General features: G+C 46.5%; 1 protein-coding gene across 1 annotated transcript; it reads right to left on the bottom strand.

Annotated features, from left to right (window-relative positions):
- Positions 1-2,631: 2,631 nt before the first annotated feature.
- Positions 2,632-22,050, bottom strand: COTL1 (coactosin like F-actin binding protein 1). Its single transcript, XM_066637503.1, has 4 exons — positions 21,715-22,050; positions 20,540-20,622; positions 10,280-10,437; positions 2,632-4,782 (listed from the first exon to the last, which is right to left on the bottom strand). The coding sequence occupies exons 1-4, from the start codon at positions 21,789-21,791 to the stop codon at positions 4,672-4,674; spliced, it is 429 nt and encodes a 142-aa protein (XP_066493600.1). The 5' UTR covers positions 21,792-22,050; the 3' UTR covers positions 2,632-4,671.
- Positions 22,051-23,601: the final 1,551 nt, after the last annotated feature.

The raw sequence follows: 23,601 nt of genomic DNA, 5'->3' as shown, positions 1-23,601 counted from the left end.
TTTGAATATATTACACTTGATGATATGTGACTGCATTTGGGGAGAGGTGACAGATCTGTTCTTTTAACAGGCTAGTATGTATTTGTTTTTAACAATGATAGTCAATGGGACTTACTCCCTGGTAAGTATGGGTAGGATTGCAGCCTTTGGAATGTTTATTAAACAGATCCTCAACTGCTTAGGAGGGGTTTAGGAGGGTTCTTTATTTTAAATATTTTTAAAACTTAAATTTATTGTAAACTTTTAATTTACTTACTTGATTTGATTTGATTTTGATGTACGAGGGTGTTAAAAAATTTCTTGCTTGATGGTGTCATTTCCGGCCATGACATCACTCCCAGGTTAATGACATTCCTTCTGGTGTGCCCCAACAGATTGTCATTCTAAAAAGCGGGTCCCAGTGCTAAAAGGTTTGAGAACCACTGCCTTAGGCTATTCAAAAATCAGATAGCTGTTAACTGCCCTGCAAAGAGCTGAGCTCCTGCAGTTTGCAAGAGAGCTGCTAATTGCCCTGCAAACAGCTCAGCTTCTGCAGTTTGCAAGCTTGTGTAAATATAGAGAGACCAATGTCTGAGTGTCTTTTTTTCTAGTATGTTTTTTTTCCCCACAATGACAGGTAGTGGGAGTCTGGATAAGGGGGAATCCACCGGTACTTTGTCATGTGACATGCATATCAATGGAGCTATGTAAATGATAACAAGAAATATCAATACACACTAAACATTTTAAGGTATCCCAGACAACTCCCCAAAAGGCAAAATAAGAGGGGGGGGGGGTAGTGATTCACAGGTACTAAAAAATAGGGAATAGGGATTGTCCCTCAGGAAAAAAAACTGCTGCAGTGTATGAGATCATCCCACTCTCCAGGTGGGACTGCTTCAGTAGTTTCTCCCACCACTCATGAGCTACTGGTGACTGCCAACTTTGACAAGCTGCATTAGACACCAGAGTTTTGTTCCTCCCTTCCAGGAAGGCATGAAATGCTTTCAGCCCCAGTCTTAAAAGCATGTCCTAGCAAGAGGATTCAGTGATGGGGGAAGCAGCATCTGTGGAACTTCTGACTGTCACACACCAATGTCCTGCTGCAGGGCTAGAGAAAGGCAACTCCAGCACTACCCCACTAATACAAGCATACATTGCCCTGAAATTTGTGCAGAGTTTTGTCAGTCACAAAACTTTACCCAAACTTTTTTTTTTGGTTCTCTAAGGCCAAAGGTACTGTGACCCATGTTTTTTTTCCTAGCAGTGGCAGAATGCCCAATGTCAAACTCAGTGCTTATGACAACCTCAAGCTTTGGTATGAATCTTGAGAATTGCCAGCATAATCCTTCTAAGAAGAGAGTTAAGAGTTGGCTGTGTCCCAATACATAAGCTATCAGGGACAGTGACTGCATTACCCATCTTCAGAGCTACAGCTGCACATGTGCGCCCTTGGCTTCAAAGGTCAGGAGTTCAATCCTGAATAAGAACCTTCCCCAAAGGGTCATGCCAACATAGGCTCATCCCAGGGCATCTAGTTTCATTTTGTTTTGCTCCATGGACTGATTAGAAACTCCAAGTTTCAGAGTGTGGAGGGGGCAGGTGAAATTATTTATAGTGAGATTGATGGGACAGACTAAAGACAGGGTTAATACAGTGATAATTACCAAGGAATCTCCACCCACTCCCTTGAGCATTAAGTGTTCTGGGTGCTTAGCATATTGTAGTGAAGATTAGGAGCATCACTGCTGTGTCCCAGGCTTGCCAACTATTAATCCAGTTTAATGCGCTCCCAGACTCCAGGGTGTCAAAAAACATATGTGAAACATTATCCCATAGTTTGCCAGAAGCAGACTTTGACTGAAACCTGAAGAATCACTGGGGCAGGGTGACCAGATGTCCTCTTTTTCCAGGATATATCCTCTTTTTCAGCCTCATGTCCTGAGAAAGAACTTTAAATGTCCTCCTTTTCCCTGTGAGTAGCCCCTGCAGGCAGCACATAGCCTTCTTGTAATTAATAAATTTTATGTAATAAATTATATGTAATATAGTTTTAAATTTAATAATAAGTATTCTAGGGTTTAAATTAACCACATAAAGCAATATACAAGTGTTTTCAGCTTTTATTTTGTCATGTCCTACATTTTTCTTGATGTCCTACATTTTGGGATGTCTTGTCCTCTTTTGCAGTTATGACATCTGGTCACCCTGCACTGGTGGGGTGGGGGCTGTTGCAATGAAGCTTCTTCTCAATCCTTTCCTTTGATGAATGGAGCTTCTCTAAACGATGTTTGCTATCTCCAAACACTTAATGAGTGCAACAGCCCAGTTTTTGCTGTAGGAACCCTTTTTTGAGTGCATGCTGAAAGTTTTGCAGCATGTTGCGAGAAGCGGCTGGATCAGGACAGCCACCCCCTCAGCTCTACTTTCCCAAAAGCCAACACTGCAAGGTTGTTGTGTGAGACTGAATTACACAAAGTTGGCAGTCTTTTGAGCACTATCTTGGGAGGTCACAGTATCCATGTGACTCATTTCTGAGAAGGATGACTTAAACAAATCTGAATTGATCCATCAACATTGTTTGGGTTGATGAATGAATCAGTTTAATCTGCATTTACTTGCATATCAATAAATGAATAATAATTCCAGGAGAAAAAAACACAAATTTTTTATTTTATTAGAGATGACTTTTTCCCCAGTCTCAAAAGAGCACAATTTCCACCCTCCAAACAAAATCCTGTTGGTTATCTGTATGAATGGGTGAGGGGGGATTATAAAAATAGTACAATGCAAGTCTTCCTTTTATAACTAACAAAACCGCACCTATGCTATTTTTAAACCTCCGAATGCTAAAGATGGATTTACTGGGGTTATAAAAAGGGAGAGTAGTACACTGCAATCCTATGCCTGTTTACTCAGATCCAAGTCCTATAGTGCTTGATAGGATTTACTCTCAGGTACGTGAGTTTAGGACTGCAGGCTAAAGCTCTGTGCACATCTATACTCAAAACTTTAAACCTGTAAACTGTCATGGCTTCTCCCAAAGGATCCTGGAATTGGTGACACTGGAAAGGTGCCTGGGATTTGGATAGAGGTCACTGACCCTTATCAGTAGCTGCAATGAGACATGGTCACTCCTCTTGGTAGACAATGACTGGTGACCACCAGTTTTTCCCACAATGCCCCGACATAAGTATTATTCTTGGGGAAAATGGCAGCTGGGATCAGCCATCTGGGGGAGCGGGTGGTTGTGATTTTTGGTGCCTCGTGGCGACACCAAGCCTGCCTCCTGCACTGCACAAGATCTCTTAATTGAGAGACGTTGCCATGGAATGGTTTTGACACTGGTTTAAAATTTGTAATATAGACTTCACTTCTGATTCAAGCCTTGACATTCTGAATGACAAATCAAGGGGGAGGGGTGCAGTTTGCCACACATCTCCCGTTCATCGCTGTGCAAGCACATCGAAACAAAAGGCAGCTGCCCAGCAACCACACTTCACAGAGTGTAACCAATGCAATTGTGCATTTATCTGTGAGTTCTCAGCAGTCGTCGTCTCATACAAGAAAATATTCCAAACACAAATCCAGGGATTTTTTTAAAAAATGTACAAAACAGTACAATCAAATGATCAGATATTTTACTCCCCTAACCCACCCTGTTTACAGCTGTTATCACAACTTAAAAAAAATTAAAAAAAAAGAAAAGCACTTTTTTTTTTTAAAGGAAAGGGGGGAAGCATAGCACACATGGCTAAACAATTCAGTTAAGGCAAATTATATTCCTTCTTGTTCATTGGTGAGCTGACTGGAGACTACCTCCTCCCCCCACTGCCATTCCCCCCCCCCAACTACCAATCAACATTCTCTCTGTGGAATATTTCAACTCATGTCCAGTTGTTACTGGTATTGGTAGGAGCAGGTTTCAGCCTTGCCAAACAAAAGTGGCTTGTTTTTGAAAAATACTGTACTATCTAATGAACTACTCTACGTAACTGGCAGCAAAATCCTACTCATATTTACTCAGCCCCATGTGTTTAACAGAGCTGGCTTCCAGCTAAGTGTGCATTCGCTTTCTTGGGAGTCAGTCCCCTTGAGCTCAGGAGATGTTACTTTCCCATAAACATGCTTAGGATCACACTGTTAATAAGGCATGCTTACTGGGGAGTCATTCACTGAATACAGTGGGATTTACTTCCAAGAAAGCACACATATGATCAGGTTGTACGCTTAACTTCGCACATAACTCCTGGGAGTGCTTCAGTCTTTCTGGCTATTTGGAAGTCATGTGATTTCACAGAAGTGCAAGTGTCATCTTTAAGCCACAATTGCAGGCTTTCCAGCCCATTGATGGATCTACCAGACAAAAGAATAGAACTTATACAGAACATACCGACATGTGCTTATGGAGCCAAGTACCCATGTAACATTTGTTAAAGAGAAAGAGATAAAATTTAAAAAAAAATATGAAAAGGAAAGATTGTATATGAAGGAGATGTTTTGTTGGATGGCACGAAGAACCATGGTCCACCCTGGGAGACAGGAAGGGACTCTGGAGATGCACATATTGGAGTAGCGTCGTCCTCTGGCTTGCCTTGGGTCATCTCCCAGCTTTGATGCGGAAGATGCATTGTGCTTTTCCTCCCCTCCCTTCCTGGTCCAGGCAGGTGGTTGCAGGAGGCACATTACATTCTACTCTGTCTGTGCGTCATAATTTGCCCCGCCGGCTTTCTTCAGCTCACTCTTGATGTAATCCTCATCCAGCTCTTTGTGGTCACTGATCACAAACTCTTTGGCAAAATTCTGCAGCAGACAAAGCAAAAGAGACACTGTTGAGTGGAGTGATGAAGAGTAAGTAGTTCAGCATTAGGAAAGTAGAGCTGAACCAAATTATTGCCAAATGCAGATGCTTTCAGGCTGAAACAGAGGAGTTGAGGATGCAAAGTGGGTTCTCATCCTTATGATTGCTCTGTCAGTGTACATAGTGCTTCATGTGTAATGAAGAAAGGAATCTGCCCCAAAAGACTTAAGGCGTAGATAGATACAAAGGAAATAACCTCAACCCTGCACTTTTTTTTGCACCCACAGCAGTCCCACATTCTCTTCCTCCACTGGCACCATGTTATCTTCTCACTTAGTGAATAAGCCTAGTCAATCAGGGATCATATGGCAAGTGAGAGGGCTACGTAACGGTGTGGTGTGATCTGCAGCATAGGTGGCAGTAACCTTGCAGAAGCTAAGCAGGACTTGGTCTGGATGAAAGATTGCTTTGGACTGTCCGCATTTATACCAGGAATGTGCTAGAGGTACCTCCCCAGACCAGACCCGAGGCTCTGCCCCCTCTGACTTGACTCATACTCGAGTCATAACAGGCAGTCATCAGGACTCATCCTGAGCCCCTCACTGACTTCCTGTGACTTGAGTCATGAGTTTTTCGATATACAGGTCACACAGTAGGAGAGCAAGCGTGGGAATGTAAGAGAAATGAGCCAAGTGTCCCATTTTCAATTGCTCTAAGAACCGCCTCCCTCCCAGTCCCCCACCTCCTTCTCCCCCTCCCTGGGCTTTGAAATCAGGGACAGAACAAATCAATTCAGTTTTATTGCCATATGCTTAGCATTTGGCAGAAACAGTACCATCAGTGTACTTATTCGTGGAAGACCAGGGTATCAAAAGCCATGCTGACTACATGAAGCCTCCAGGTTGAGAGGCAGTGTACCTCTGAATTGCTAATGCATGCTGGGAACAAGCAATAGGGGAGGGCTGTTGCCTTCAGGGTGGGCTTCCTGGAAGCATATGGATGCCAGCTGTTGGAGCAGGTGGGTCTTTGATCTCCTCCAGCAGGGTCTACATGTACTCCCTAGGCTCTCAAGCACTGCCAGCACTCAAAAGACCTTGCATGGCCAGAAACCACATCCAGTTTCCCCTTCGGTGAGTGGGTTTGCATACAGATTTTTGCATTTATAATTCAGCTTTGAAAAAGAACATCTTAGGTCTGGAGTCTTGTTGATCCCCAGGAGAGACAGTTCTCACTACCTCCTCCATGTACACACAACCCTCTAGTTCTTCTTGAATTCCAGGCATCCGACACATTTTCAAAGAGGAGAGCCTCTCAGAGTCCTTCTCAGCCCCCACCTCCCCACCCGCCCAGCCCAACTTCGGCACTGCCCCAGGAATGAATTGCTGCCTTTGTGTTCCTTCTGGAGCCTACAGATGCCACAAACAAGTGTGACCATTTATTTCAGGCCAGGAGGCTGGGATGCAACAAGAACCTGAATTGCTTCACACGACAACAACCAGCAAACTTTGCGCAATGCACAGAGGAAACCCACAGCAACTGCTACTCTGAAGTTCTCCTTTAGTTACATGCCTTCAGTGGTCACAAGCCTTCAGTGATCAACCAGTCAGTGGCGTAGCTAAGGGGAAGGGCAGGGGAGGGGGTCAATTGCCCTGGGTACCATGCCTTCAGCAAACAAAGAGATGTAACTTTCGGCACAAAAAACGTGTGCAGGAAGTTATGATTTAATCATATCATTTTTTTAAAATTACTTTTGTACCCATTGCTTGCTTTTCTTAAATATTAATATTAACGTTTTTCTCTGTGACAAACACACAAAGCTGTAATGCCAATACTCAGCAAGCAATACATCAATCAATCAATCACATTTGATTTTGTTGTATGGGGGTGTGTGTTAAAAAATGTTTGTGCACCCTGGTGCCAGTTGCCTCAGCTGCACCACTGCAACCAGTGAAATTAATGAGATGTGTCAACACAGTGGTAACGGAGTTGTTAATGGCCGATCACCCTGAATATTTCCTGGGTGTTCCCAGGGAAGAGGTAACAGGATCGCCATGCTCTATTCAGAACCAATTTGGTTCTGAAATGTAAATGCTGTTTTTCATTTCGATTAACTCCAACTTCTGCAACTTTGTCGGTTTCAACAGAAGAACGGCTATGAAGAACAGCTCCAGCTCACCAAAACTGCCTACTGGATCAAACCACAGTGGATTCACCCAGTATGCTGCTGCCCACAGCAGACAACCACACTTCTCCAGGAGGCCCATAAGTCAGCCATGAAGGCCACAGCCCTTCTGGTCTTCAGCAGCACATACTACCTGAAAGTTCCATATGGGTATCAACTTCCTCTGCAGACCTCTTCAGTACGGCACACCCCCAAGACCAGCTGTTCTGTATCATTAATTTATGGCATTTCCTGGTATCAGATGTGGTGATGGCTACTGGCTCAGGGCCCAGTCCTATCCAACTTTCCAACTCTGGTGTAGCCACAATGCAAACTCATGGTAAGGGAACACATGCTCCCATACCTTGAGAAGGTCCCAGTGACTATCCCTCCGCCACAGGATACAGCGCACACTCCACTGGCACAACTACAAAAGCACTGGAAAACTGTATAGGGTTGGGCCCTTAGTTGGCTTTGAGAGAACAGACAGCCCAGTCCTATTCAGCATTGGTGCTAAATTGCTGGCGCAAGTCCAAGAAGCCCCATGTAGGGCTTTCAGGCCCAGGAGAGGGGTTAGGATACAGTGGAGGCCTCTTCTGCCATGCCCTCTCCCCTCCTGGGCATGAACCACCCACTCCCCTCGCCCTTGCACTGTTCTCCCCCCCCCCACGCTGCATAGATAGAATAGCTCTTTCCTGCTCTGGCAGCTGTCAGTCCTGATTCAGTGCTGGCAAGATGGTGCAGGCCTTCCTGCTGGTACTGCTTACTTGCTAGTCATTGCAAACATGCTTTATAGCAGCCACTACACTGGCAAACAACCGGGGCGTGGCTATTGCCAGGCCCCCCATGAGTGACTGAGGCACTGGCCTCAGGTAGCAGATAGGCAAGGGTCTCCCACCACCATCTGTCCACCTGCTTCTACTGCCCCTCCTTCCGCTTCCTGGATTGGAAGGGAAGAGGAAGGCTTTCTGCTTCATCTCCTGCCTCTGTTTCCAGTCCAAGAGATCAGACAGTGGCAGTAAGGGGGGCAGTCTTTCGTAGGCTGTCTAAGGCCCTGGGAAGCCTTATCCTGACCTTGTCCTCATGTCCTGCTTATGGGCTTTTCAGATGCTTTTGGTCAACCACTGCTGAATACAGGATGCTAAATTAGTTGAACCTTTTAACTGATGGTTCATCTTCTAGATTCTCCCTTGAGTGTCAAAAAACAGTGTACATATTTAAAATATAATGGGCAGCCCAATCCTAACTTGTACCAGTGTAGTGGGGCTGTGGGGCCCATGCTGTTTCCTAAACTGGCTAGAAGCAGGTTGGAGGTCTGCTTGAGGTAAGGACATTCATTCTCTTACCCTGGGTAAAGTCCCAGCCTGTGAAATGAGCCTACTCAGCAAATTTGCTGGCCCAAGTCTAAGTAGTGCCATGTCAGGCTTTCAGGTCCAGAAGGGGGGATAGGATTCGGTGCACACCAGCACTGCTGATCCCTCCCCCCTCCTGGGCTTGATCCTCCCCCCTTCTCTTCCTCCCCCCTGCCCCATTATACTTGGATGGTACAGGCATTCCTGCTGGCACAGCTTACTCTCTGGGTGTTGCAAATGTGCTTTACGGCATGTTTGTGACACCCTAGGCCAGTGCAGCACTCGCTGTGCCGGTGCTGGGAGAGATTAGGATTGCACTGTAAAAGCATTTTCATGTTTTCCATGCCAGTACTTCAAGTATTCCTGCAGTGCAAAGTTAGCAACAGCCTCTGCTGGGGGACAAACTCCAGTTGGAAAGGACAGACACACAGCACTGCTTCCCGTTCCACCCAGTGCCAAACAGGAGGCTATTTGTACCTAGTTAACCATTAAAAGCTGCTCAGTCATTAATTGAGATTAGAAGCCCAGTCCTTGGAGCCCATTGTCTGCGCACAGCGAGATAATCTCGGGTGTTTAGATCAAGAAAGGAAAGTCACAGGGAGGCACAGGACACTCCCTGATTTACACAGAATAAGGACAAGATCCACAGCAAACAGAAGGGCAATGCAGTCCCATTGTATTGCTATATCTTTCAGTGGGACTGGTGGTCATTGCAGGATATCCCAGGATGTCAGGTTTGACTTATGACTCACCAGGCCAAAGCCATCTCACCAGCCATGTTCAGTGGCCCACAAGGGACTCAATACACCTAGTTTTGCTCCTTGCTTGGGACAAAGTGGAGAAGGTTCACAGTGCTCCATTGCACATAAAAGCTCTACACACCTACAGCTGTGCACACACACATACAATGTATTTTCACCTTCAGCTTAACACACAGACATTGGGGCACAGGCAAAGGTCAGTCCAAGACCTGCTGGTGCCTGAGATGGCATGTCAAATGTTGCCTCCCTTAGCTAGTGATGTTCTAGACCCTCCTCCCATTTCCTGGACTGAAAAAAAGAAGAGGAAATGTGGAGGGGAGAGGACAGAGGTGTGCAAGAGCCAATACTCTCCTCTCCTCACTTGGAGCGCTGGTGGATTAGTGGGCACCAATCCCATCAGCAGCCACCCACCTCCATGCCTGTTGCCACCAATTCTCCCCCTCCTCCTCTTTTGTAGTCCTTGGATTTTTAAAGAAAGGGGGAAGCAGAGCAGAAGAGAAAGATGGTGTGAAGGGAAGGAGAGTGGCACTCTAGCCCCCCACTTTCCTCTTCTCTACACTTTCTTTCCCACTTTTTTTTTTCTCCCCTTCCTTTTCAAAATTTGTGGAGCATGGGAAGAGGTGACAGATCAGGGGCAGTAACTTTTCACAATTTGTGTGGGAGAGGGGCAAGTCATTTTCCCTGATTCTGCCGATTTGGGTTTCATGCTTGAGGGCCCCCCATGCTGGGCATCAAGAGGATCATCTGCTACTGCAGCTGGGACCTTGCTCATCAGCAGGCTGGCATGGGCAGTGGGGTATCTGCACTTATGGGCCTGCCTGCCTGCCTGCCCACTTACCCGTTTTCATGTGGCCCAAAATAGGCCTCCCAGAAGCAGTTGTCAATGACGTCATCATGTCACCGCTACCTACTGCTAGGCGGTGCTGCACTTCATGACAAGGGCTATCTAGGTGCACCTGCCACTCACTGGGGTGAGTGGGGGAGTTGCAGGAGAGGGAGGTCCTGCAAAAACCAGTGCCACATCAGGTCACATAGCTCCAAATGCAAGCCCTAGAGAGGGGCAGAGGCATTTGGCCCCCTGCTTCATGTGCCAGAAGTTCTTATGCTAGCCCTGTTGGGACAGGACCATCTGCGCTGCAGAGGTGGGGTGGAGCCAGCCATCATGATCCTGCACCCTCCCCAAATCTCCAAGCATCTCCTGAAGAGAACTGGCCCAATGACTTGCCTGTACGACTTCTTTTACCAGAGTCTTGTCAGTCCCCGTTTTGGCTCTCTGCAGGCCGCTGACACTCTCACCAATCCATGTGATCAAGGCAAACTTGACTCGCTTGCTCATGGCATCCCCGGTGGTAAATCGCACAAAGCCAAACAACCGGATGTCATCTGGGGGGACAAGAAAAGGGGGACAAGGAAAGTCACAATGCAGAAAGAATAAAATCTGGAGCGACAAAGAATTTGACCGCAGCCACAAATGCAAATGCTGACAAAGCACCACAACTTTAGCTCTGGCTGTTTTCAGAGATTCGATGAATACACAATCAACTTCCTGGTTTTACTGCCCAGTGCTGGAGAAATGAAAAGGAAATGTCACAATCCATGTCTCTGAATGTCACAATCCATAGTGCCTGGACTGGGATTGATCTGGTGGGCTGCTATTCATACCTATTCTCCTTTTTAAGTCAGGAGAGTCCTTGTTTTCCATTACCTGTCCTGGTAAATTATTCTTCTGTCTTGGGGAATCTGGCCTTCCAGGAAGATTTGGGAATGGTCTGTTGAAATATGGGTGCTGTGCTCAACTACCTATCCAAAGAGCACGAAACGCTAAACGTCTTTGAGTTGCAGTTATACCCAAGCAGAGGCCTCTGGGAAGCTCAAAAGCAGGATATGAAGGCAATAGCCCCCTCCCACAATTGTGTTCTCCCCTCCCTACTGTAATTGGTCTGAGTCATTCTGGTTCTGGACCCAGAGGTTGTGTTAAGGCATCATGGCTCTCCTAGCCATTGACAGACATTTCCTCTTACCCTGGTGGCCATCAGTCACCACATCCTGTGGCAGAAAATGCCATGAGTTAACAAATAGCTTGAGTTCATAACAGTTTTTTTCTACATCTCCTGAAACTGACAAATCCAGCAATAATGCAGGTTTGTAGTATTGTGTGTGTGAGAGAAGAACTCCTCTCTTTTATTCATCCTTTGGGGAGCTGCATGACCTGTGCTTCTTGAATTTGGTGGCCATTTGGTTTATAAAACTGGCTATATCTTTTTCTCTATACTCGTGTGTGAAATCTCCCAACCAAGAAACACACTTCATGCGTCTGGTAAATGGAGTCATACATGTAACCTTAACCTTCCGGATCAGCTCCTACTTGAGCCTTAATTGAACCCTCTTCCCCCGCCTTCCTTCCTTCTACAAAGCATTTTAATTCTGCCTACCCAAAAGCTGGCAGCCTTTTCTGCACAGTTTGCAGGAAAGTATTATCGTAAAAAAGCAACTTCCCTTAAAAAGAGGAAATTCTACCCTCATCAGAAAAAAAGCTTTTTTTTTTAAAAAAAAAAGCCACCTTCCCAGCCAGATAGCTGAACATATTGCTGAAGTCAGAAGGAAACAAAAACAAGACAACAAACAAAAGAATGCTAAGATGAGCAGAGAGAATATAAAAGGCAACCCCTGGCCAGGGTTCTTTACCTTTGTGCTTTTAAAAAATCCTACCCATCCTCTAGGACAGGGGTGCCCAAACCCCGGCCCTGGGGCCACTTGCGGCCCTCAAGGCCACTCAATGCAGCCCTCAGGGAGCCCCCAGTCTCCAATGAGCCTCTGGCCCTCTGGAGATTTGTTGGAGATTTGTTGGAGCCCACACTGGTCAGACGACTGTTTGACGTCTCACGTGAGCTGTGGGATGAGGGCTCCCTCCACTGCTTGCTGTTACAAGTCTGTGATGCAGCAGAGGCAGCAAAGGAAAGGCCAGCCTTGCTTTGTGCAAGGCCTTTTATAGGCCTTGAGCTATTTCAAGACCATCATTCATTCATATAAGTTCATCTTTAATATATTCATTTATGTAAATTTATTCAAATTTTTAAATGTAAATTAATTCTTCCCCCCCCCACCCCCAACACAGTGTCTGAGAGACTATGTGGCCCTCCTGCCAAAAACTTTGGACACCCCTGCTCTAGGAGTACAGGATGCTACTTTGCCTTCACAATAAGCCTGCAAGGTAGCTTTGGAGAAAGTATGATTGACCCAAGGTCACCCAATGAGCCTCATGCTTCCATAATGAGGGAGGGTGATAGTTCAGTGATCAAGCACATGTTTTACATGCAGACAATTCCAGGTTCAAGCCCTGGTATCTCCAGCAAAAAAAGGATTTCAGGTAGCAGGTGAAGGGCTGAACCAATGGAGTGACACTGCTAGCCAGCGTAGGCAGACTTGGGCTGGATAGATCAATGGTTGGACTTGGCGTGGGGCAATTTCATGTGTCTGTGACGAGATTCAAACCCAGCTGGAGCCTGACATGCTAACCGCTGCACCACATAGTCATGTGATATGGTGCCGAAGCAAGTCCTTGCTGCTTTCTCAGCTGTGTAGATGGGAGAATTTCTGTAAACGCAGCTTTTCTCCCCTCATCTACTGACAGGCCATAACTGCCAGTCTCACCCAAAGACAGTGCACACCTGCTAACCCACTTCAGCAGAAGAACAGGTGAAGCTTCTCATATTTCAGTGCAGCAGGTGTGTGAAAAGCAGCATACACAACTCTTATACAGCATAAATAACTCTTAAAGGACACCGCAGCCCGACCCTGCCATACTTCTAATCAAATTCAATTAATCGTGGTGATTTCCCCACAATGGAACCACTTGCCAACAAAGGTCCTTTACCTACCAATGCATTGCAGCTCAATCCCTCACATGTTTACTCAGAAACCAGTCCCATTGTGTTTAGTGGGGGTGTGCTGGAGAGTGCACCCTAAAGCAGCTATCTGTCTTGGTGCACTTAAACAGGGCCCTTTTCCTCCTTTGCTTTTGCTTTGCACATAACAGATTCGTGACTCAAACCAACAAAGATGTCCAGCTTAAGGCTGTGCGTCCAAAGTTCATTTCACCTTATCAGCAAGTGGTTCCTTGGGTGGGCGGTTTAGCCTCCAGGTGGCTAGCACTTCAGTAATCGACTAGGATATTATTTTCCCCATAAAGCTGAAATACTCCAGTGTAGCATTTTACTGGAGTACTGACAAATGCTTCATATATTACTTGCGCAGTTGATAACACTTGTGCTTGTATACATACACGCACAACTGAAAGTCCGTAGCAATGTAGCGGGATTACTATTAAGGACTCCTGCAGTTACATTGCATAGATACAGTTGGACAGTGTTTTCCAGGCCAATAGTTTTGCCAACTTTTAAACAGCCCTCTGCTCCCGTGTCTTTAACAGCAGCTTGCTCTGAAGTCACTAGCAAACGATATTGCTTGTCTCCTGGCCTCAAAAAGCTTCATAAGCTGATTTCTGCAGCTCACGCTGCTAGTGAAGACATGAGAACAAGATACACTGGGCATTCTGGGCAGCTGGCAATATATTGTAGTGCTTAGGACAGCAGGGTTGGCTCAGGGGGACTCAAGCACAAAGCTCCAGCTAGGAAGCTTGCTGAGCAAACTTGGATGAGTCACTCTTCCTCTCATCCTGCTCCACCTCACAGGGCTACTGTGAAGATAAAACACCAGGGTTGCTCATTGAAACGAACTATTTCTGGAGATTTTTTTTCCTTTCTCAAACATAATGTAATCTTGGAAATTCCTGGATATGCTGTTAAAGTCTCCATGATGGCTTCTAACAGTTACCTGGAAACTGCATTTCATAGAGACTCCAGGCCAATTCTGGAGGGATGGCAACCCTAAAGATATCCTTGTCTGCCACCCTGAGCTCCACCCTGGGATGAAGAACAGACTAAAAATATAATTAACAAACAAATCAGGAGAAGGAGAATCTGTGGTTATTTTGGGTTGAAAAAAAACTGAAGAATCTAAGCAGGGGGTGTGCATGTCCCTGTTCATTTGTGCATATTGATGGAAATCACCAGCCTAAGAAAGGGACTTGCAGTAAGAGATTTTGCTTTTTACAGAGAATCAAGACAGCACTCCAGATGGCCCCAAGGAAGTTCAGGAACAAGTAGCAGGGCATCTGCCTGACAGCCTAGGGAGGTGCGTTTTGCAAAAGCAGGGAGCGGGGGAGGGGTGGAGGTAGAGAATGATTTGCAGGCAGGAACAGGCTGTCAATGAGAAACGCGACCACAATCACTACCAGAAGGATCTCTCAGCGGATTTCTTTCTTTTTGCACAGACTTACCCTCTAAAGTAAATATTAAACAGAAAGCCCTGCAGTTGGAGAACTTGGGGAAGATTAAAAGTACAAGCACTATCTGTTAACCCTTAAATGCTCTTCCCACTTCCTCTTGGTGCCAGAAGATTTTGCTACAGACCGTAAAGGAGAAAAGCAAGAGATGCTGACTCAATCCAGGCCACATGTGGCTATGGCCTTTTTCCTTGCTGAGTTGGCTCTTCCAAGAGGCAGGGAGGGGACTACCAACATTACTGGTGGGCAAGAGAGCTGCTCTACCTTGGTCTAATTCCTCCATCTTGTCCTGCTGCCCAAATAGGGGATGAGAAAGGAGATGGTAGGTGCCAATTTTAAAGGGGCTGAGGAAAGAGAGGCATGGGAGAAGGGGGGGGGGAGAATAGCTCTTCTAAACAACTGCACTTTTGAAAACTATTTGGAAGGTCTTTTAAACTGATTAGCAGCACAGCCCTGTGCATGTATACTCAGAAGCAAGGTTATGTTCAATGGGGTTTACTCTCAGAAAAGCGTGCATAGGATGGCAGCCTAAACGTTGCAACCCTACCAATCTCCCACCAAAAGAGAAGCCCAGAAACTTCTGCTTATAGTACTATGAAGTCAGAAGAGATCTGTGCTCCAGAAAGTTGTGCTCTGCTCTGGATGCACTGAGTGATGGCAAACCCCCACCCTTTTATTTTAATCATCTGCCTTATAAAACTGATTTCCACTTAGCGACCTCATTTTCAACCTCAATTATAAGCACCCTACAGTGTTTGAGGATTTTTTTTTTCAGACAGCGACAGAAAGACATAGAAGGTTATCATAGCTATTTCTGACTCGGGATGCAACCTTCCCATTGCCAAATATTTTGGCAGTGCAAGATATTGGAAGGTCTTTTCATAATGCCACCTATGGACTGATGCCACCCCTGCGAATCAAACAAGGGGATACCCAAATCCCAAAGTAAGTGCTTTGTTAAGGAGAAAGAAGCTGTCTGGGTGCTCTACGACAGCAGTTGCTGGGCTTAGGATGGGTGGCAGCTCAACTTCAAAGGCTTCCGGCCATTCCCTCCATGAAGAGAGGGCTTTTGCAAAAGAAAAAAAATTCAACGCAGCAGGAAAGCCAGATGTTGTACAGCTGAGAGGCACAGGCACAGTGTGAGTCAAAAAGCAAAGGGGAAGATTACTCCTCATCATACAAGAATGCTGGATACTGAGTCAGGCAGCTAGGGCCACCTAGTGCAGTATTGTTGACTCAGAGCACAATCCCATACATGTCTATTCAGAAGCAAGTCCTGCTGCAGCCTCAGCCATACACTGTGTTTTTGTCCAAGGTAGGGGCTTTTCCAGCCCTGCAACCCAAGCTCCTTATAGCTGGATATGCCAGGGATTCAACTGGGATCATCTGCTTGCAAAGCATGACCTCCAGTTCTCACACTAGGCAAGGAGACGGACTGGTAGGAGATTTTCTGCCCATCTCTACCAGCCACTGGTCAGGCAGTAGCAAAGGAGGCAGAGGCCGGCATTATGCAAACACACAGTTGCTGATGGGCTAGCAGCTTGTGCCCATGTAGGCAGCTACCTGCCAATCAGCAATCACATACTTGCACAGGGCTGCTTGAACCCTCCTCATCTCTATCATCACCTAGTATGGATGACATTTCCCCTTCTCCTCTTGTTCTGCAATGGTTGTGTGGATTCTTGCCACTGAACTGCCTCATCAGCTACCATGGCACTGAGTCATCCCACAAGGTTCGTTCCTCCAGATCTGGGGGAGGGGATCAGGAGTGGGGCAAAAGAGAGTCCAGCTGTTGCTGGTCTTTTGAATGTTACCGGAGCAAGGTACATTTTATGCTCCATGCACTCTCTGTGACTTTACTATGAAGAGAATGGCTACTACAGGTAGACCCTCCTTATCTGCAGATTCGGGGCTTGTGGCTATGACTCAACATGGGTCCTAGACCTGCATCTAGAGGGCCTCACCTTACTTTCTTGATGTGACCAGACGTACCTTCTGGTTGCATCTGAAAAGTGTTCTGAGGCATAGGGAGGGCAGGCACAGACTCCCTGTGTCTCAGAAAGACTCTCGGAGGCGTCTGAGATGCACTTCTGCTTTTTTAAAAATAAAACCAGAAGTGCCATTTAGAGGCCTTCTGAGACTTGGGGAGGTCATGCCCAACTTCCTTGTGCCTCAGAAGGCCTGCTGGAGATCTCCAAGAGGCACTTCCAGTTTTTCAAACTGCCATGTCTCCCCATGCTTCAGAACACCTCCAGATGTGACCAAAAGGCACTTCTATTCACGTTCAGAAGTCCTATGAGGGCCCCTCCACAGATCTCAATATATGCAGATTTCAGTATCCTCCATGAATTCCCAACAGATAATGAGAGCCAACCTGTACTTCCTTTCTTGGAAGCAGCAGTGTTTCAATATCCCGCAGGTTTCTGTATCCACGGAGAGTCCGGGAACAGACCCCCATGGATAATGAGGGCCAATCTGAATTTCCTTTCTTGGAAGCAACAGTAGAGAGGACACTGAACTGCTTCACAAGTCAGCCAATACAACCTTCCCTGTACGGAAGGAATACACAGTGTGTGAACATAAAGTGAAACACAGTCTCCTGGACAAGGGACCTGCTGTTTAGGAACACAGAAAGCTGCTTTGTACTGAGTCAATTGAAGATCAGTATTGTGGGCAGCACTCCAGGACTTCAGGCATGGGTTGTGCCTTACCTGGAAATGTCAGGGAGGGAACCAGTGATTTCTTCACTCAAAGGAAGTGCTTTGAACCTCTGAGCCTTTCAGAAGGCGTTTAACACAGTCCCTCACCAAAGGCTACTGAAAAAACTCCACAGTCAGGGAATTAGAGGACAGGTCCTCTTGTGGATTGAGAACTGGTTGGAGGCCAGGAAGCAGAGAGTGGGTGTCAATGGGCAATTTTCACAATGGAGAGAGGTGAAAAGCGGTGTGCCCCAAGGATCTGTCCTGGGACCGGTGCTTTTCAACCTCTTCATAAATGACCTGGAGACAGGGTTGAGCAGTGAAGTGGCTAAGTTTGCAGACGACACCAAACTTTTCCGAGTGGTGAAGACCAGAAGTGATTGTGAGGAGCTCCAGAAGGATCTCTCCAAACTGGCAGAATGGGCAGCAAAATGGCAGATGCGCTTCAATGTCAGTAAGTGTAAAGTCATGCAAATTGGGGCAAAAAATCAAAACTTTAGATATAGGCTGATGGGTTCTGAGCTGTCTGTGACAGATCAGGAGAGAGATCTTGGGGTGGTGGTGGACAGGTCGATGAAAGTGTCGAACCAATGTGCGGCAGCAGTGAAGAAGGCCAATTCTATGCTTGGGATCATTAGGAAGGGTACTGAGAACAAAACGGCTAGTATTATAATGCCGTTGTACAAATCTATGGTAAGGCCACACCTGGAGAATTTTGTCCAGTTCTGGTCGCCACATCTCAAAAAGGACATAGTGGAAATAGAAAAGGTGCAAAAGAGAGCAACTAAGATGATTACGGGGCTGGGGCACCTTCCTTATGAGGAAAGGCTACAGCGTTTGGGCCTCTTCAGCCTAGAAAAGAGACGCCTGAGGGGGGACATGATTGAGACATACAAAATTATGCAGGGGATGGACAGAGTGGATAGGGAGATGCTCTTTACACTCTCACATAATACCAGAACCAGGGGACATCCACTAAAATTGAGTGTTGGGCTGGTTAGGACAGACAAAAGAAAATATTTCTTTACTCAGCGTGTGGTCGGTCTGTGGAACTCCTTGCCACAGGATGTGGTGCTGGCGTCTAGCCTAGACGCCTTTAAAAGGGGATTGGACGAGTTTCTGGAGGAAAAATCCATTACGGGGTACAAGCCATGATGTGTATGCGCAACCTCCTGATTTTAGAAATGGGTTATGTCAGAATGCCAGATGCAAGGGAGGGCACCAGGATGAGGTCTCTTGTTATCTGGTGTGCTCCCTGGGGCATTTGGTGGGCCGCCGTGAGATACAGGAAGCTGGACTTGATGGGCCTATGGCCTGATCCAGTGGGGCTGTTCTTATGAGCCACAGCCGCAATTGCTCCCACCCACCCCCCATTGGTCATGATCTGGCATTGTTCATGTGATAGAGCACAGTCACTGATGCACCATAGGAAAAGGGGAAGCCCCAAGTTATTGGGGGAGGGATGCTGACTCAGCTGCTGAGAGTATGCAAATCCATACAAAGTCATCCATCAACTGATCAAGACTCACACTTCTCTCTGCCTTCCTGTGGAGCACTTTGGTCCCAGCTTTGGTATACAAAACACACTTTGGCAAGATTTACTGTCACCCAGATGGAAAAATTCAGGGGGAAACCTTGTCTTTTTTTTTTTTTTTTTAAACAAATAAGCAGAGGAAGTTCATAAGGAAATAGTCCACACTCCAACTACATTGCTCAGAGGTGTTCAAGATTTACTCCAGGGCTAGGCAAGGTTACATTGTGCCCCACCTCCTTCACCAAGGAGTTGGATATGTTTTTATCAGGAGAGAGAAATGGAGAGTCAGGTTGTCTGTTGTAGTCCTTTGCTTGAGCAGGTATTCTGGGGTGCAAAAGCAAGCACCCAGGGATGCCATGTTCATCAGGATACGATAAGGTTTTTGTTCCCCACCCTGCAAATCCCCATCAGCTTTCACCAGCCAGATCCCGGCGGCTGTGATTCAGCTCTCCCTTGCATGCATATTAACACAGACACACCAAAAACACTCTGTAAACTTCAAGACATGTGATGGTGGCCACCTGATGGTGGACAGGTGGGTGCGGCTGGACCAGAGAGAAGGTCTCTCCCCTGAACTGAAAATGCTACAATGTCGCCTCCCTCTTTACAGCAAGAAGTTAATTCTTCTTCCCATTTTATGGATGGGGAAACTGATGGTGGATGCAAATTGTATTGGGAATGTTCTTAAGATCTAATGTTGCATTCACGTGGTTAGATCCCTGCCAGTTTCACACTCATTAAAAAAATGCACATTCACTGTTGGATGTGGGTCAAGAACAGTTGGGAGTGGAATTGCCATATGCCTGACATACACTGCATGTGAAATTTAAGACACCAGCCTTTTGTTCCGACATGGATACAAAGCAACACAAGAAGCAACTCTGAGTGACTTGCCCAGGGTGTCACAGGTCCAACATTTCAGCCACCTACAATGGTTTCAGAAGGACCACCTTCTCCTATATGATCTTCAGGTGCCCCTCTGTATTCAGAGGTTAGGTAGGTACAGATCAGGGATAGGGGAGATTCTGTGGATGCAACCATCTTTAAGACATCGTCAAAACCATCTAATTTTCCCAAGTATTCAGTGGAATTATATAAAAAAAATTATTATAGCTTCCACTATTTTATTTTTTTGTTGGACTGTGTGGTTGAATTGCTTTGAGTTTGTTGTTTTTCATTTGAATCTCATTATTCCCTGGAGGCTTGATAGCAGAAAGGTATTAAGTGAATGCATTTTAAATCAGATGGATGTAGAATGTGCATGTTTAGACATTTACTGTCCGCTCCATGTGCGCACAAATGACTTGTATGAATGGGCTTCCCTGGTCATTTCAGTGAAAGCGAGAGCTCCGTGTATCTGCACAAGGAATGCACACACAAAGCTACCTCATTATCAAAACAAACATTGCGTCCTGTATATTCATCATTGCTCCATCTATATGAAATTGCTGGTTTGGGATGAAAGTTGTGATTGGAATTATTTTGAAATGGATTTAAAAAACAAAACAAAAACTCAGTTTCCTTTATATTGCAGGAACTGACCTCCTGCCATTCCCTTTAAGAGAGATTCTCATTAGTAGAAGAGGGTTTACATGTCATCAGTGGAATAAAGAATCCTTCCTGCAGGATGCCAGCCAGCCAGCAAGGAACACTTCCAGGAAAAATCCCCTTTCCAACTTAAGTCCAGGGGGTAAGACAAAAGAAGGATTAGCTGGATGAGATCATTCCACTGGGTTGCTGCAGACACACACACAGTGAAAACACAGCCCCTTGTTCATACTGGATGACCATTTCAGGGTGATGCAACCTATTATTGGATCACACTGACCTTCCTCAGCCCTTCCCTCTTTTATCCCTTGACATCAGTGGCGTCATATTCAGAAGAAAGTACCAAAGTCAAGACTTTACCTGTACACTGTCTTGTAAATTCCTCATAATCGCTTCCATGGTGCCCGGGAACAATTGTGGATCCATCGTACTTAAAAGTCACCCTTGAGAAGTGAGGAGGAAAGACATTTTTAAAATCACATGAATGGAGAGGGGTGTGTGTGAGTGAGGGTGTGTGGATGTCCACTTACTAGGCCATTTTCTACCCATTCCATTGGCCACAGCAAAGTCAAGGGATGACCAGCTTCCAGGCTTTTGCATGGAAGCAGCCTAATGGCTGCCTCTGGGACATGAATCACAAATGTGTGACTGCCTCCAGCAATTGTTTGAAGCATGTGCAGGTCCAAACACAGACACTTTGCCTATTGAGGCTGCAATCCTAGCCATTCTTTCCTGGGAGTAAGCCCCATTGTCTATAATGGAACTGGTTTCTGACTAGGCATGCATAAGATTGGGCTCTCAGTCAGTTTCCTAATTCAAACCAGCCAGCCTCTGGCTCCCTGGAGGGGTGGGGTAATCCTGGGATTTAATGCTGACCCCCACCAAGAGATCCTACCCCCACCCCTTTCCTGTTTTAAGGTGACTAAGGCTGCAGTTCTATCCACACTTTCTTGGGAGTAAGAGCCATTGACTTTAATGGGACTCACTTCTAAGTAGACAGCATTGGGCTCTAAGTAGGCTTAGGTGGCAATCCTAGCCACACTTACCTGGGAGTTAGCCGCACTGACTATAATGGGACTGACTTCTGAGTAGACATGCCTAGGTTTGGGCTCTCAGTCAGCTTCCTAATTGAAACCAGCCAGTCTGGCTCCAGCTCAAGGGGTGGCATAATCCTGAGATAAAGATTTAATGCTGACCCCCCCCCATGACCCTATCCCCTCCTTTTTCTGTATTAAGGTGACTAAGGCTACCATTCTACCCCCACATTGCTGGGAGTAAGCCCCATTGTCTATAATGGGACTTACTTCCGAGTAGACATGCATAGGATTGGGCTCTTAGGTTACAACTCTACCCACACTTTCCTGGGAGTAAGCCCCATTGACTATAATGGGACTTACTTCCGAGTAGACATGCCTCGGCTTGGGCTCTTAGGCTACCATTCTACCCACACTTTCCTGGGATTAAGCCCCGTTGACTACAATGGGACTTACTTCCGAGTAGACCTGCCTAGGGTGGTGCTCTGACCTGCCTCTTACCAGTTCACGTCCGTGCCGTCGTCTCTCACCAGGTTGTACGCCTCTCGGCATGCCTCTTTGTCGATCTTCGTGGCCATTTCGGAGGAGGAGGGCTCGAGGTGGGGGGGGGCGAAGAAAGGTGGGATCCGGATGAATGGAAACTGCTGGCGTCCCCGCCTACCTCCCGACTGGGTGCTGGTGCAGATAGATCCAAGGAGCCGGTGCTCAGCTTTGCACCCAGGAGCTGTGCGGGGATGCTCTGCAAGGGGCTCGATCGTTCCTTGGTGCAGCTGCAAGCGGAGCGGGAGGCAGGGAGAGCGAGCGCGGGGCCGGTGTGGCTGTCCCGGCTGCTGCAGCAGTCCTGCTGGAATGGACAGTCAGCGAGCGCAGAGCCCGCTTAACCCCTTCGGCGCCGGGCAGGGAAGAGAAGGTTCAGCCCTGGTCTGCTGCGTCTGGATTGGTCCCTCATCAGAAGGAGGCGGGGGGGGGGTGGTTCTCCTCCCCCCTGACATTGACGATACACCCCTCCCAGCTGCTCCCCAGTGGTCCAATCTCACCTCCCACTCTTGCCTTTTCTTTTCTGCGCTGCAAAAAGCATTGCTGGGATTTCAGTGCAATGATGTCATACCAGGCGCTCTCTCTCTTTTTGTTGCTGCAAAATATTGTGTGTGGGAAGTCTGTGAAACGAATTAATTAAGCCATTTCTGCCCAACGTTGCATATACGCAACAAGGATCCAGTGTGTACACCTGGGGGCTGGGCAGTAATGGGTTAAAGAACACACTAATGATGGTAATTAGAGCCACCCAAGCTTGGAAAGGGGTCTTGAAAGGAGATCTTGGAAGAGGTTTGTGCTTCCTACGAGGTGGGCAGGTTACTATGGCAACTAACCAATCACTGGCTTGAGGCATAATGGGGGGGCAACCAACCCACGATGCTCAGCTCTGGTGCAAGCCCCCTCAAAGGAAAAAAAAAGGGTTTCTGTGATTGTATGGGAGCCTTCAGGCTGAATCTTAAAATATATATCTAAAGATCCTTGTTTCATTATAGATTGAGAACTCAAACCTATGCATGTCTACTCAGAAGTAAATCCCATTATAGTCAATGGGGATTACTCCCAGTTTAAGTGTGGATAGGATTGCAGACTGATGGTCAAGGGCTAAGGCGGTTGGTTCCCAAACTGTGGGTTGGGATCCACCGGTGGGTCTTGACCCAATTTTTGGTGGGTCCCACAGCAGCTGAGCAGAGCCTCCAATAAAAATACAGGTAATGGAAAGATCAGATAACTAATAGCCTCAAGTCCTACAGCAGCTACTTGCCCCACAAAGGGCTGAGCTCTTGCAGTTTGCAAGCATGTTTAAACAGGGAGATAAATGTTTGAGCATCTTTTGAGGGGGGGCTTATTATTACTTGTAAATGATTAAATAATTTCTTTCTAGGTGTCTTTAAAAAAAAAAAAGTTTCATGGGTCCCAATAAAGTGTCATTTTAAAAAGTGGGTCCCAGTGCTAAAAGGTTTTGGAATCACTGGGTAATGGACGGAGGGCCCAATCCTATCCAACTTTCCAATCCAACTGATGCAGTTGTGGTGATGGGTTATGCGCTGCATCCTGTGGTGTGGGGTCAATCATGAAGGCTTCCTCAGGGCTGCATTGCAGCTGCATCTGCACTGAAAAGTTGGATAGGATTGGGTCTCAAGTTGTGAGTCACTATTGTCCCCTCATTCAAATCTACCACAAACTCACAAACTTGCCTTTGGCAAGCCACTCACAGCCCAATCCTATCCAATTTTCCAGTGCCGGTGCTGCTGTACCAATGGGGCATAAACTGCATCCTGTGGTGGGGGGGGGGCAGACAGAGAGAACATTTTTTCCCTTACCTTGGGGCTGCGTGATGGCAGCGTTGATGCT

The sequence above is a fragment of the Tiliqua scincoides genome, chromosome 9 (assembly GCF_035046505.1).
Source record: "Tiliqua scincoides isolate rTilSci1 chromosome 9, rTilSci1.hap2, whole genome shotgun sequence".
Taxonomy (NCBI): Eukaryota; Metazoa; Chordata; class Lepidosauria; order Squamata; family Scincidae; genus Tiliqua; species Tiliqua scincoides.
The sequence above is the reverse complement of the archived record's forward strand: the minus strand, read 5'-3'. Positions and strand labels throughout refer to the sequence as shown.